Here is a 15,660-nt window from a genome sequence, read left to right as displayed (position 1 = left end):
AACATTGCATGCTCAACATTCTTTTCCTTTTTCTTTCTTCTTATATAACTGTTTTATCTTATATATTTCAATATATACTTTTCTTGGATAATATTTTCTATTATTATCATGACTTCCCGTGTCACAGTTCAACACAATACTCAGAAACTTGACCAACAAAACAATCTTCATCGCCGACACACGGCTCAGAAGAATCAAAAAGTTCGGATTCCAAATCATCAAACGACTCGGAGCAACTGTTACCAAACTTTTCAGAAACAACAGATGTCTCGGACACAAAAGCGGAACTCACAAATGGATCATCATCAACTATCTCAGAAAATTCATCAATAGTCTCAGCAAACCAACCTCTTGAGGTTTTAGCCTCTTTAGATTCCTTGTCATCCTTATTATCTTGGCGAGCAGCCTGAACCTCTTCCCAAGAGACATGACAATTGTTGGAAGTATGACCACGCCTCTTACAACGGAAACATTTAATACCATCACCCTTAGATTTGTTATTGTACTTCTTTGATGAAGCAACGAACGCTTCAGTCGAAAGAGTAGCAGGGGGTCCAGTAATCTTCAACAACTTGGCCCATTTATCAGTGTTCCGGATGAAGTTGTTGATATCAAGGTTGTCAGCATTGTTACTATCAAAGCGGTGCTCCAAGGCGTACTGGATGAAGCGCTCACAATTGGGACCCATTGAGGCCAAAGCGTTGAAGGCCACAACCGAATCAGGCGACAATGATTGGTAGATGGAACGCCACGTAGCAACATATGAACGAACAGAAGAAACAAACTTTGGACCAACATCAATATTGCCAGCATAGAGGGATTTCATAAGTGAGATGACATCGGCGGGTTGAAGTTGACTATACTCCTGATGAAGATAAAGCCAGAGGTCACGGCCTCTAATGGCCACATCATTAACATGTTCGATCAACTCAGGAGAAATATTGTTGAGGATAACATCATGGACGACGGTGTCAAGCGAGGCGGTGAGGTCTTCGAGGGATTCATTAGCAGCTGGATTGACAGTACCAGCTTCGACATAAAGATGGACACCATTATTCATTGCACGAAGACCCAAAAGGATCTTGGTAGCCCAGACATGATAGTTGAGAGGAGTGAGTTTTTCAGAGGAAGTAAGATTAATATAAGCCGAAGTGCGGCCCATAACCTGTTGAACTGTGACACGGGAAGTCATGATAATAATAGAAAATATTATCCAAGAAAAGTATATATTGAAATATATAAGATAAAACAGTTATATAAGAAGAAAGAAAAAGGAAAAGAAAAATTATAAAAGTTGGGGAAGAAACCTTCCTTAAATATCTGAGGGAAAGAAAAATTTGCAGTGGTGAAAATTTTTCATTTGGGTTTGTCCCAAAGTTGAGTGGGTTTGTATTACACTTCAACTTTGTAACAAATTAAGGAGGGTAACCACAGTCACATAAGGGCTTAAACCTAATGCGGCTAAAACTAAAATAAACATAGATTGTCAACCATAGTTTCCCACCCAAACTCACGTGCATTATCAACTGCACTAGTCTGCGACAACATTGCATGCTCAACATACAGCTCACCACCAGCCACATCCTGAATAAAAAGCTTTGCCATTCGCACTTTTTCAACACCTTGAGCCAGAGGCTTCCTACCACGCTTTTCCTTCAACGGCTTCTTCGGGTCCTTAATCCAACCTTTCCCTTCAATTTTCTTCACCCTTTCAATCCAAGCACTAAAATTTCCTACTCTCTCAAATTCCTTTCTCTTTCTTTCCTTTTCTTCCTCCTCTTTCTCTTTCTCAATTTCTTTATGCAGTGCCACAATCTCTCGCATCTCTCTTTTTATTCTTTCATCATCAGTCTCATCATCATACACAAAGTCCGGTCTTCGTGCACTTTTCTCTAACCTCGACGATCTTCGCAGCACTCTCGCAGCTTCACCAGTTTCTTTTCCAATTCTTGCTGCTTCTTCGATTTTATCCAACACAGTCTTTTTAGTACTTCCTTTGGGCCTACCACGACCTCTCTTTACCTTTGGCACATCTTCTCCTTCCTCACCACTGTCTTCCTTTCTTTCAGACTCCTGTTTTCCTTTTTCTTCAGACTCTTGCCTATCTTTTTCTTTAGACTCGTGCTTTTCCTTTTCTCTAGACTCTTGCTCTTTGATCTCATTAGTGACTCTTTTTCTTTTGAGAATACTTTTAGTCCTCTCTTCTACTTCTTCCTTCTTCATTTCTTGCTCAGCCAACGGATTCTCTTCAACTTCAGCATAAATGTTGGCTTCCTTCTCATCACTTCTTTGTTCATCCAGCTCCATCACTAACTTCGGCAACAAGTCTATATCCTCCTCCATACCTTCATCCTCATCACCTTCAACCGCACTTTCAAATAAATCATCATCAGACTCTGAATCAGCAGAAGCATTCACACTCAACGCAGGAAACCCATTTATTACACCATTACTCAAACTCGCCTGAACACCTGCACCTCCTCCAACAGCAGCATTAGCAACAAGCTGATCGCTACTGTTCATCAACGGCGATAAAATCTGTTCAGCCATGTTCGACGATAACGGCGCAACCTCGTCACCCACATCCACGCTACCACTACCTTCTGTTTCACCAGCTGGCAAAACCATAACTGGAGCAGAAAAATTACTCACACCATCACCAATATCAGCATCTGCTCCAACAACGACACCATCAACAATACCACTAATAGTACTATCAACTGCCTTACCATGCTTCCTCTGCACCAAATCCTCAGTATTTGCCACCTCTTGCACATGAGTTTGAGGCATCGCCAGCAATGCTGACTCTCGCTTTTTACTCACTTCAGATGGAAATGACAATGTTTCCGGATCAAATGCATGAAACACAGATGGAACACCAATATCAGTAACGGCATTAGCAACGTTACCAAGCACACGAGTTGTATCATTAACAGCAACATCAGGAATATCCTTCTGCACTGCTCTTAGCTCATTGGAGCCAGGAAGACGCACAAACTCAATCTGCTTAAATGGATTTTCAGCAACAGGCTTTGAAGTCTTTAGCACCGCAGGGAAATCGCTCACCAATGGATCTGGCTTTTTAGTAGTTTCTTGACTCTGTTGAGCATTGTCAATTAGTGCTCCTCCAGACCCTCCAACTACACCATCTCCTCCACGCTGCTTCAGCACAGTATCTCCTCCAGGCCTCTTAGAAACAGGATTGCTTCCAAAGAAACTTGACGATGGCAACTGCGACGACGACTTTATGCCCATACCAATAAGACTTCTCTTAGGCTGCTTGTAACTGGCTGGCGCAGAAGGGATGACTACAGGAACTAGCATTGGATCTGCCATCCTCACATCTGGAACTGACATTGGATCTGTCATTTCTACATCAGAAACCAACTGCGATTAAGGCTCAAAAACCACATCACAATCAACTTCATCCATAAAATTCCCAATATGGTCATCCAACTTATATGTACCATTTTTGCACAACGCCATCTGAGAGAAACTCTCACGATAAACCTTGAACGACTGAGCAACCACAACACGGTTTCTGCTTGGGCAAAAGAACAAGCCACCAGGGCGGCCCTGTGGATGTCCCAAAAATATACCAGAAACAGCACGTGGTTCCAGCGTTGTACCCGGCTTACGCTGATCTGTTGGAATCCAAATAGAAGCATCACAACCAAAAGGAGGACAAGCATCTGTCCTTACCCTTCTGCCACTCAATACTTGTTCTGCAACCATGACTTTACGCGTAACAACCTCATTACCGTTAACATCAACAGAGTAAATGAGAATATCTCTAGGAATCAGATTGTTCATAGCAAAAGCTACATACTGCATGCAGTACGGCCAAAACGCATGATGACCACCACACGCATGAAGCGCAGCTCTCACATAAGAGAAAACAACTCTGATATTAGCCTCAGCAATACCATTATGTTGATGCACATACGGAACTGAGTACTGATGAATAATCCCTTTTCCTTTCAGAAAAGCTTCAAACTGGTTTGAAGTAAATTCACCACCATTGTCAGTACGCAAAACCTTTGGCTTCCACCCCAACTGATTTTCCAGAAGACTTACCAAGTAACCAATCTCTAACACTGCAGCGCTCTTCTGCTTCAATGGAAACGTCCAAACATAGTGCGAGAACTTGTCAACAATGATCAATGCGTTTTCTTCACCGTACAAACCTTTCGGCAACTTCACCTTTAAATCAGCAGACAGCTGATCACCAGGCTTCTTCACCACTTTTGCACTTAATGGGTGATACACATCTTTCATCTTGCTCATATGACAAGTGGTACAATGCGGCAACATTGGTAAAATACCTTCCAGCAAACTAGGGTCTTTAGAATAATCATAAGACACTTGATAAAGCCCATTCTTCAACCCATCAATAATAGCTCCATAATTGATATGCGCTATATCATGAATGCTCATAATGTCAGAAATAACACGTTCAGTACGGCGCAGTTCAGTCGCAAGTGAAACCCGAGCAAACTTGACTGTCTCAAGCATACCCTCTTTTGCAACAAAGTCTTCCACGCTCTTATAACTAACCATGTACCTCTTCATAAACTCTGGATCTTCAAACTGACGCTCAGTAAACGACTCATCAAGATACGCATATGACATATCCTGAACAATAACGGGTCTGAAAACTTTTGCCCGCGGTTTGTTCGTAAGCAATCCCGTTATTAGCCACATAGATGAGTCTGCATCACTGCAAATCTTGTTTTCTCTGGCAACCTTTGACGTTACTATAGCAGCGTCCTTACCAGAGGTTCTGGTGAGGTAAATGGGTGCAACCACGATATGCTCAAACCCAGGAATCAGCAGAACATTGCGCAACATCACTCCATTATCCTTATCTAACCAGATATCACCTGCTTTTGATGCATGTATCTTCGTCACATCATCACCCAGAATCACATTCACATTGGTAGGTCTTATACTTCCTTGAATGAACAGTCTGTCATCACCACAAATATGACGACCACTGCCAGAATCAATAAGAAGTAAACGGCTCTTCAAATAGTCCATTCCACTTTTTTCCTTGTTATCATAGCTCAGCTTTGTGTATTTAGTTTTGATGATATCACTTTCAGCACTGTTGGAATATATGTCATGGTACTATCGTGTATTTCAACATTATCCCATAATATTTTTTTTTTCCCAATTACACTCTCTACATTGTTACATTTTTTGAGATGGGGGAGGACTAGCTTTGAAGTTTGAGTTTCTAATGTAAGCTGTCAAGTCTGCTAAGACTTTTAATTCAGCTTCACATCCTTCGGAACAAACTGGCACGTTGGCAATGGTTAATTGTCTAACGGTAAATCCAGAACGGTCAGCGAGATCAATTTGACGATGAACAGGGAGATCGGCGAATGTCTCATAAGAGCTGGCGTTGTTCTTTGAATGGGTCTCAGATGTTGAGTGGGCAACAGAACTTCCAGTGCTGGCTGACTCGAAGGATGAGGGTCCTTCATTGACTCCTGTAGTGTTTCCGTGATTAGACATAGCGGAGAAGACTAAAAGCAAGAGTTAATAAGTAAATACGATTGATAAGCTGAAAGCTGAAAGAGTATTTAATAAAAACAGTTTTGCGTAAATTTAGAGTATATATAAGAATTATATAAAATGATAAAAATAATAAAATAATAAAATAATAAAATAATAAAATAATAAAATAATAAAATAATAAAAGTTCGCTATCATACCTAAAAGCAAGAGTTAATAAGTAAATACGATTGATAAGCTGAAAGCTGAAAGAGTATTTAATAAAAACAGTTTTATGTAAATTTAGAGTATATATAAGAATTATATAAAATGATAAAAATAATAAAATAATAAAATAATAAAATAATAAAATAATAAAATAATAAAATAATAAAAGTTCGCTATCATACCTAAAAGCAAGAGTTAATAAGTAAATACGATTGATAAGCTGAAAGCTGAAAGAGTATTTAATAAAAACAGTTTTGCGTAAATTTAGAGTAGCGAGAAAAAGAAGAGAAAGAAAACAAGAAAGGTTTCTGTAATGAAGAAAATTTAAAAGAGCATCTTGAAAATTTTCTTTAGCAATAGGGAGTCTTGATTGTAACAATTATTGTAACTCCAATGGTAATGGGCTAGTAGTTGCTAGTGAATAATGTAACAATGTAGAGAGTGTAATTGGGAAAAAAAAAATATTATGGGATAATGTTGAAATACACGATAGTACCATGACATATATTCCAACACTTCGCCGCACTCAGGGCGAAAATGAGACGAACAGTGCTGAATCTCATTACCGGTGCAAAGGTGTCAACATAGTCAACACCAAACTTTTGACGAAACCCCCTGAACAACAAGACGAGCCTTGTAATTTGTCAATTGAACCATCCGTGTTGAGTTTCTTCTTCAGCACCCATTTGGTGCCAAGTGCTTTGCGACCCGCCGGGAGGGGCACAACTTGGTATACATGATTGCCATCAATGGCAGCAAATTCCGAATAGGCCGCATCGAACCAGAAGCGCTTATCTTCTCTGTTGTTGGCTTCCGCAAGTGACCGTGGGTCCCTTTTTAGCTTCTTGCCAGGGTCGAGCAGCGCCACTCCCACATTCGGAAATCGAATGAAGGCAGGACGGTCCTTAAGATCTGCCCAATCTCTGTCGCTGATAAGAGCTCTAACATTCTCCACATCAGGAGCCGTAAAGCAGAGACCTGGTTTGCTAGATTCTAACACTTTGATGTCATTCCTCAAAATTGGAAGCTTAATGTTAATAGCGCTGAGTGTGTCAAGTCTTCCAGACGCCATGCGGGCTTTCACAGTTGGTTCTTCAGAGTTCGAGTAGATGCAGCCAATGCCAATGACATCGTCGACAGCCCCGGCAGACGGATCTCCTGATGGGCTTGCCGATTCATCAACAAAAATAATTTCATCATCAGCAGGCGAAGAAACAAAAGTTTCATGTAAGAAGTCAATGCCGTCAGCTAAGTGTTCTGATGAGCCCTGAGAGTCAGAATTGTAGGGTGCTGCAATTGAGATTTCATCGCTTGTAGCCTCAACATCAGCTTCGGTTGTGGAGGCGGGAGAGTGGGACTGCGAGTCAGTGCTAACGACTGAGTCCTCATCTACTGATGCTGACGTAGCAGGGACATTGTGTGTTGCCGAGTGAGTGTGAGAAAGAAAGGGAACCGCATCGGGAGTGGGGTTGAATCTAAGATTCGGTGTACCCTGGAGGTGGCCGTGTGGGCTCTCAGTGTTGAACCCTCACGAGCTGGCAGACCATGCAGCAGTGACCTAGATTCCGAGTCCAAAGCTGACTCAGAGTTCGAGAGTTTCAGTTTGTCACTGTGCCGGTCGGAAGAGCGAGAGCCCCAAAGTAAGCCCGATGCTGTAGTGGTTGGGCTTGTAGAGCGATTTCTTTTTCGCAGATTTCTCAAAGCTCCTAAGTCGATTCTTGAGATGGCCTCAGCTGCACTGCGTAAGATATTGCGTTGTGCTATCGACAGCATGCGATTCGATGACGAGGGAGGAGTGGTTTGGTGATCACGACGAGAAGAAGAACTTTCTAATGTGGGAGACGTCACAGCAGAGGAGGTTGGTGATGTAACCACTGGCTCCGAATGTACAGATGATTCCGAGGACAAAGAAGCAGAGGTAGAGGGTGTTGTGGGAGAACCATTTGAGGCTTCATTTTCCAATCTTGGTGAGGAGTTTGAAGTCGAATTTTCTGAGACTACTTTCTGTGATAAATTAGTAGCCGAAGAAAAATTTTTAGATTTCGTGGTGGTGGAGAAAATTTTATTTTGCAAAGCCGCGCCACTTACTAGTGGAAGGTTATCAGTAGGCCGGGTAATTAGATTTGTGCGATTTAGAATTAATGAAGAATTTTCTTTTCGCGCCAGCCGCTGAAGTGCACTGTTAGGAACATAATAGCCATTTTGCTCAATCAAATCAGCTAATCTTTTGTTAACAACAACTGTGTCCCGAGAGGCTTCTCGATGACGGTGTCTGGACGACGGAGCAGGCACTCTCGCAGCACCCGCAGCACCCGCAGCACCCGCAGTACCCGCAGCAGACCTAGTAATTCTTCCAGTATTAGCAAGAGGCTGTTGGGCTTCTGCCGGAGCTGAGTGTTGGCTTGTTTGTCGAACAACTACTTGCCCAGCAGTTTGCGAATCATGTTCAGAAGAAGACGGAGGAGGAGCTGCCAACAACAACCGTCTCGAAGGTGGAGCCGGAAGTGGCATATGTCGATTTTGTTGCACGGAGCTGTGCCGCACGTCGCTTGTATTGTCCCCAAAGCTTGTAGCATCCCCTGCTCGCCCATACTCTAGCAGGAGCCTCTGAGTAGATGGTGCAGGCGGTAAGCGTGGGCGATCATTCTCAGCAGTGTCTCTCAGTTCACTGCCACTTCCAGATGCAGCAGTAGTAACAGTATCAGAACCACCAGCTCCCAGCAACAGCCTCTCAGAGGAGGGCGCTGGGGTAGCTCCGGTAGCTCCTGCCGTATACCTGAGGAGCCAGCCACTTGGCTCCGCCTACCGGCATGTAAACGACGATTTTCTGGCTGACCAGCACGTTCCAGCGCAGATTTTAATCTCGCTAAATTTAGATGCCTCTTCCTACTACCGCCCGCCTCAGCCATTCTGGCAGACCGATTTGCAGACGTCGTAGTTTCTACTAGCTCGGTGGTGGCCCGTACAAGTTCCGCCGCCGCCAAAACCAGTTGATTGCTGGCAGGATTATTTGTGCTTGTAGCAGTACCTTGAGTGTCACCTAAACCTTGCGGCACCCCGACATCTCGCAGGAGCTTCCTCCAACTTAGTAGAGGAATCCATGACAACGTCGCTAGACGAAAATTCAGAATCTGATGAGTCTTCCAATTCGTCGAAACCCAGTATATGTTCCACAGACCCATCCATGTCTTCATCATTGGTTTCTGAGTCAACCGCATCCTGATTGTCATCACCAGATTGGCTAGCGGTTTCAACAGCTGAAGCCTCGCGGGTAAGTTCAGCAGTTCCAGACAGCGCAAGATCCACACTGTCATCCTCATCCAAAATGTGTAGTTGTTTGGGAAGAGTCACCGGACTTGTTTGATGAGCCACCACTGAGGGCGACTGAGTTCCTGGAGCAAAGGCTTTCTGGAGCTTTACCATATGTTCAGAAAATGAATTTTCGTGAGAAAAATCTTCGTTAGTATCTTCGGAACCAGGGCGACCAGCTACGTTGGAGTTCACCGATCTCAAATCAGCATCATCAACAGCAGAATCTTCGAGCAATATATGGTCCTCAGACTGAAGTGTATCTTTGTCGTCAACAACACTAATTGATTCATCTGCAACCAGCTCCACATCATCATCTTCCAACGGTTGAAAAGAGTTTTCAGTTATAGGTGTGGGTGGTGTAGAAGTAGAATCCTGGTCCTCCAATCTGCTGGATCTGTGGCTCCTTCCCTCAGAGCCCACATAAGTCCAGCCAAAGTTACCACCACCACCACCACCAGAGAGTGAAGTGGGAGAGTAGTCGTCAGAGTCAGATTCATCTTCACTTTCTGATTCATCAGTGGAAGAGTCACTGTAGTCAGGGTCACGATTTCCAACCTCACTGTAGTCAATGAGAATGTCACCCTCGTGAATTGGCTTTTCGCCAAAAAATTTAACGCCAGGCAAGACATGGTCACGAAAGTTGCCGTGTACACAGCGCCGAATGCGCTTGTTCCTCGTAATGCATAGAAAATTCTTAGGATTTAACGGGTCGGGACCCAAATACAGAGCAGGCTCGCCCCGAGGCTGAAGGGTCCCTTTGAGTTTCTGAGACTCAGATTTAATGACAAAAACTAGGCAGCCAAATGTGTGCACTAGTGCTATAGGTGGTTTTCTGCCCGTAAAGGCTTCATAAGGTGAGATACCGGCTTTATTAACTATGGAGAAATTATATACCTGCACAGCGTAGAGCCAGGCAGAGTCCCAGTAGATATTGGCCCAGAGTGTCGACTGCATCAAGGCTCTAGTAGATATCTCACGCAGTGTGCGGTGGGCACGCTCAATTTTCCAATTTTGTTGGTGTTCATCAGGAGCAGTTAAAATATGAATGACGCCCCAGTCTGCTAAAAATTTTCCAAGTGTCCCAGAGATAAATTCACCACCATTGTCAGTAATAAGTTTGGTGGCCTTGCCGTCAACAGCACGGCGAGCAGCTTTGGGCACAAACTGCTTAAAGAACTGGATAAGTTTCCCAGGAGCTTCATCCTTAGATTCCAGAGCAAAAGCATAGATGTAACCAGAAAATGCATCAATGATATTCAGCATGTACCTGGCCCCTGAAGAGGCAGGACCTATGGGACCGACGAGATCAGCATGAATCTGGGCTAACGGAGCCGTGGATTCAGAAGCTATATGCTTATCCGGAGAAGTGAACCTCTTAATGCTTCTTGACGTGCCACATATGACACAGTCCTTGATCAATTCTTCGTCACGCTTGGTCACCTCAAAGGGAGGATCAGCAAGCTTGGCTAAATGTTTCACCGAAGTCAAAGAGCAATGAGCAAAACGAACATGACAGTCAAGTGCCTGCGAATTCAACACGGCCTCCTTTGCAATAAATTTGAGAGACTGTGAAAGGACAGGTAGTCCCTTTCCAACCGCGAAGGCTGATTTATCAACCTTCCTCATAGCTTCTGGTCCTTGTCTGCAAATCTGATCCCAGTCAATTGAATTTCCTGAGAACTTGAAAGATCCAGTTGGAGGTACGATATTCCTAGTAAACTTTACCGGAACAATGTTGGCACAAATGTGAGACTTGGTATCTTTGGCACCACCAACCCTACCAACCTTTTCCTCACCAAAATAGGCCAGACAATCCCCACTTGGGACCGTATGAAAAGAAACATCGTGCGTGCGCCAGACAGAATCAGAAAACAAATTGCTAGACCCAGCAGGAAAATAAAGTGCGTCAGCAATATGGCAAATATTGGTGCCACCGTCACCTTTTAATACAACAGCAATTTTACCTTCCCCTTCTAACACGATGTCGGAACCACCATAGGAGCTGATGGTTTTGGGGCTGCTGTATTTCTCATACGACACAAAGTAGCTGTTGTCTGAGATAAGGTGACCAGTAGCATTTCCAGAATCGAGAACATTTGGAAGATTTGTTTCACCCACAGAGGCGATTTGGTTGGCAGGTGGAAGAAAAGCAACTGGCGAATAATCACTGCTTCCGCCGTCATTATCAAATACGTCTTGGATAGCCCGAGCAACAGAGCAAAGAGTTTCAACATCGTCGCGAGCCACCTCAAGATATTCGGTAGCTTTCAAGGCAGCAACTCTGTTTTGACCATCAGAGTTCGACTTTCTAGCTTGCTTGTCTTCATTGTTGCGCCTCTTGTTGCCACCGGACCCCTTGGACCACTGCTTCCCTTTTCCATGCTTGGTATCAGAGTGGCCAGCTTTCTTCGAAGTTTCCTGCTTGGATTCCTGCTTGGGTTCTTGCTTGGGTTCCTGCTTTGGCACCACTTTTGTCGAACCGTCAATAATTCTTCGACCTTTTACGAAGGCTGCAGAAGTTGCTTCAACTAGCGCTGGGATTTCAACTGAATCACAGGGGCTCCATCCTCCAGATCTTGACTTGAAAATGTCGACAAACTTGGTAATCCCCCCAGAGATGACTCTGAGGATCTTCGCGAGCAGCTGCTGAAACCTTGTTGTTATTCAGCACTGCTAATATAAGGTCACGGTGAAAGGTGCCATCCGGGTTGTTAAAGAAATATTGCTCCACTACAGAGGCCCACTTGGAAGCTTCAGTAACAGTAGCTTGTATTTTGGTTTCAATTTCACTGCTGGTAAGCCCGGCGAAATAACTAGGACCTGGAACTCCTACTGAGATAGCTTGCGTCATCGCAAATACAATGTTAAGCTCAGGGCTTGGGGATATGCGCAAACCAATATGATTAAGACGTTGGTAAAATGAGAGCACTCGCCCCAGGTCAGCGGGCTCTAGAATTTCAGGATCTATACGAGCCATTCTTTTTCCAGGTTCAAATAGGACCCCCATGGCTTCTTCCCGCACAGACGCCGAATCCATAGGTGGAGTTTTTAGAAACTCGGGCGACGTGTCCCACCGGGCCTGTTCAGCTGCAGCCAGGTTAGCTGCAGGCGTGGTTTTTAAAATGTAAACCTTGAGTAGTTCATCAAGGGCCCTCTCAAACCTGATACCGTAACCAAGCTGAAGGGCAGTATGGCCAACAATTGGCTTATAGATATAGTTGTTCCAAAAACTCCGGCCGCAGCTGTTAATTTGCCCAATAAGACCGTATATCCAAAAATCCAATTCACTTTTGTAGAGAAATTGTTTGAAATTTGGCGCTTGAGAAGCGTCAAAGGAGCTCATAACCTTTGAGATGGGGAGGACTAGCTTTGAAGTTTGAGTTTCTAATGTAAGCTGTCAAGTCTGCTAAGACTTTTAATTCAGCTTCACATCCTTCGGAACAAACTGGCACGTTGGCAATGGTTAATTGTCTAACGGTAAATCCAGAACGGTCAGCGAGATCAATTTGACGATGAACAGGGAGATCGGCGAATGTCTCATAAGAGCTGGCGTTGTTCTTTGAATGGGTCTCAGATGTTGAGTGGGCAACAGAACTTCCAGTGCTGGCTGACTCGAAGGATGAGGGTCCTTCATTGACTCCTGTAGTGTTTCCGTGATTAGACATAGCGGAGAAGACTAAAAGCAAGAGTTAATAAGTAAATACGATTGATAAGCTGAAAGCTGAAAGAGTATTTAATAAAAACAGTTTTGCGTAAATTTAGAGTATATATAAGAATTATATAAAATGATAAAAATAATAAAATAATAAAATAATAAAAGTTCGCTATCATACCTAAAAGCAAGAGTTAATAAGTAAATACGATTGATAAGCTGAAAGCTGAAAGAGTATTTAATAAAAACAGTTTTGCGTAAATTTAGAGTAGCGAGAAAAAGAAGAGAAAGAAAACAAGAAAGGTTTCTGTAATGAAGAAAATTTAAAAGAGCATCTTGAAAATTTTCTTTAGCAATAGGGAGTCTTGATTGTAACAATTATTGTAACCCCAATGGTAATGGGCTAGTAGTTGCTAGTGAATAATGTAACAATGTAAAGAGTGTAATTGGGAAAAAAAAAATATTATGGGATAATGTTGAAATACACGATAGTACCATGACATATATTCCAACAAATTTGTCTTGGTGAGGAGGTTTCTGCCAGGTATTGTCCTACCCTGCGATTACAGGATGCAATTTTTTAATGACAGTAGCAATATCAGATATACGACAATTGGCTATTATATTGAGAAAAAAGAATTCATTACCACTCCTGAAAACTTTTTTGAGACAGATAGCTACTTGGTACTCGTAAGAGATATCATTTGTCCTGTTTGGTTGATTAATGATGGCGATCTTTCGATAGTTGTTGATCCATCTTTTGTGGAGGAATACAGGACAAAAGACGGTAAAGTTGTAAGGACTGAAGAGTATGATGACGAAGAGGATTATAATAACGTGTGTAAACCATATATGAACATTTAAATAGGTCAGATTATAATAATATATTTAATAACATTTTATAATAATTTTTATCACATAATAAAAGTCCTTTTAGATATAAGGGAGATTTATTTGGAGTTGCAAATGGGTTTTCTGAGCACTGGTAAAGCGTAAAATGGAAGTAGATTCAGAAATGGGTGGCGTGGCTGTTTGTTTAGTTGAAGATAATAAGATGGAATTTCGTGGTAGTTGTCAATGTTGAAAAAAAAAATTTTTTTTTGACGTTTTGTTGATTTAGCTTCAGTGAGAAAAAGGTGTTTGTGCTGTTGTGTTGGTGATATGAAAAGTGGGATGTTTTTGTTGTTGTTAATGTTGAACAAGAAAGATTTTATTAATGGAACTGAAATTCCCCAACATTAAGAAAGTTGAGAAATTTTTTTGTTGTTGTTGTTTTTCCTAAATTTTTAACATAAAGGAAATTTGTTGTTGTTTTTAAAAATGTTAAGAAAAAATTTTTTAGATTTTGTGACTTTAAATTTTTTCCAAAGTTTTTTCTTTCATCTCAACTATAAGATTAAAAAAAATTCAACTACATCTTTACGTAAAGAAGAGGTGGCGCCCAAATTTGTTTTGTTAACGTCAACAACACGTACTTTCGGCTCTCATCTTTCTGATAGACAACATAACATCAACAAAAGAATACGAAAATCGCAGAATTTAGTTTACCGTGTTGTAATAAAAGTTTTAAATTCCATTTTAATTTTGATTATTATGAAAGTTGCGTTGGTTGGTGAAAAACAGCCATGTCAATGTTGTGTTGAGAGAGAAATATCAGCCATGTGAATGTTGCGTTGAGAGAGAAGTGTCAGCCATGTGAATGTTGTGTCGGCAGCGATTTCACCTTCTTATCAACATTATTAACTCTGTCGTCAACCACTTTTTTTATTTATAAAAAATTGCATTTTAATCGGTGTTCTGGTTGTTGAAAAGGCTGTCCAAACTCCTTTATACACAACATTCACAAGAAAATTAATTTCATATTGAAATTACACGGTTTCCACTTGGGATGGGTTTTTTTAATATTAACAAAATCAATAGTCTAGTTGTAATCTATATCATCATATTACTCATATAAATCATTTTCATCTCTAATAATTGGGTTTAAGAGTCTATTTTTGACGGTTGTTGTTGTCGTGACATGGGTGCGACTGACTATTGAATGGAAACTTAATCAATTTTTAAACAAATTTAATAGCCTAGTCTTTATTTAAATCATCATATCACCCTTGTTTATGATTCACATCCTTGAGAATTGGGCTTAAGGGTCTCATTTTGACGTTTTTTGTCGTCGTGAAATGGGTGCCAAAAGTCAAAAAGTGAATTTTTTTCAATTTTTAAGTAAATTAATAGTCTAGTCTTCATTTAAATCATTATATTAATCATATATATCAATTTCATCATTAATAATTGAGTTTAAGGGTCTATTCTTGACGTTTGTTGTCGTCGTGAATTGGGTGCGATTTTGGTCCAAAGCTGCTTTGTCAGCGATGAAAAGATTGGGTAAAATCAGTTATCTTAACGCTAAGAACAAATTCGCAAAATTACACTTTTAGGTTTTCCGTGACTATTACTTAATTGCGAATAGCACTAATACTTAATAGCCAATACCAGTAACATTTGATTGAGAATAGCAATAACATTTAATTACGAATAGCAATAGCATTTAAATTACGAACAGCAGTAGCACGGGTCACTTGTTCTTTTTTACATTTCACAAAAAAAATTTCGATCCATTACTACAAGATGACTAATCTTCCCCCAGTTTTTTTCTCTTCTTTTCAACCTGTATAAACTGTACATTTTTTAGGGTAACCCCCAAAAAATTCATGGTAATATCCCGAAATATTACATTTCCAAAGAAAAAAGATTACTTTCTGACTGAAAGATGACTAATTATTATTTCCCCAGCTTTTTCTCTTTTTCTTCTCTTTTCTTCAACCTGTATATATATATATATTGTCAACCGCACTATTACTTAATTGCGAATCGCAGTTACGAATAGCAGTAGCACGGGTAAATAGCAGTAATATTTAATTACAAATAGCAGTAACACTTAATTGCAAATTATTGTAGCACGGGTATAACTT

The 15,660-nt window shown here is 41.4% G+C and overlaps 4 protein-coding genes across 4 annotated transcripts; all 4 read right to left on the bottom strand.

Annotated features, from left to right (window-relative positions):
* Window positions 1–121: 121 nt before the first annotated feature.
* On the bottom strand, window positions 122–1,192 carry SAPINGB_P002449 (uncharacterized protein; the record flags this gene model as incomplete). The annotated part of the gene is made up of 1 exon (XM_031997168.1): window positions 122–1,192. The coding sequence occupies one exon, from the start codon at window positions 1,190–1,192 to the stop codon at window positions 122–124; it is 1,071 nt and encodes a 356-aa protein (XP_031853059.1).
* A 275-nt stretch (window positions 1,193–1,467) lies between these two features.
* Window positions 1,468–3,369, bottom strand: SAPINGB_P002448 (uncharacterized protein; the record flags this gene model as incomplete). Its single annotated transcript, XM_031997167.1, has 1 exon — window positions 1,468–3,369. One exon carries the CDS (start codon window positions 3,367–3,369, stop codon window positions 1,468–1,470), a length of 1,902 nt encoding a protein of 633 aa, XP_031853058.1.
* A 24-nt stretch (window positions 3,370–3,393) lies between these two features.
* SAPINGB_P002447 (uncharacterized protein) lies at window positions 3,394–5,520 on the bottom strand (the record flags this gene model as incomplete). The annotated part of the gene is made up of 2 exons (XM_031997166.1): window positions 3,394–5,107; window positions 5,198–5,520. 2 exons carry the CDS (start codon window positions 5,518–5,520, stop codon window positions 3,394–3,396), a joined length of 2,037 nt encoding a protein of 678 aa, XP_031853057.1.
* Window positions 5,521–6,289: 769 nt separating this feature from the next.
* On the bottom strand, window positions 6,290–12,704 carry SAPINGB_P002446 (uncharacterized protein; the record flags this gene model as incomplete). Its single annotated transcript, XM_031997165.1, has 6 exons — window positions 6,290–7,202; window positions 7,286–7,731; window positions 7,816–8,503; window positions 8,768–11,685; window positions 11,771–12,406; window positions 12,486–12,704. The coding sequence occupies 6 exons, from the start codon at window positions 12,702–12,704 to the stop codon at window positions 6,290–6,292; spliced, it is 5,820 nt and encodes a 1,939-aa protein (XP_031853056.1).
* Between the last annotated feature and the right edge of the window lie 2,956 nt (window positions 12,705–15,660).

The sequence above is a fragment of the Magnusiomyces paraingens genome (assembly GCF_902498895.1).
Source record: "Magnusiomyces paraingens strain CBS 517.90 genome assembly, contig: contig2, whole genome shotgun sequence".
In the NCBI taxonomy this organism is placed as follows: Eukaryota; Fungi; Ascomycota; class Dipodascomycetes; order Dipodascales; family Dipodascaceae; genus Magnusiomyces; species Magnusiomyces paraingens.
Note: the sequence above shows the minus strand (reverse complement) of the source record. Positions and strands in the feature narration are given on the sequence as shown.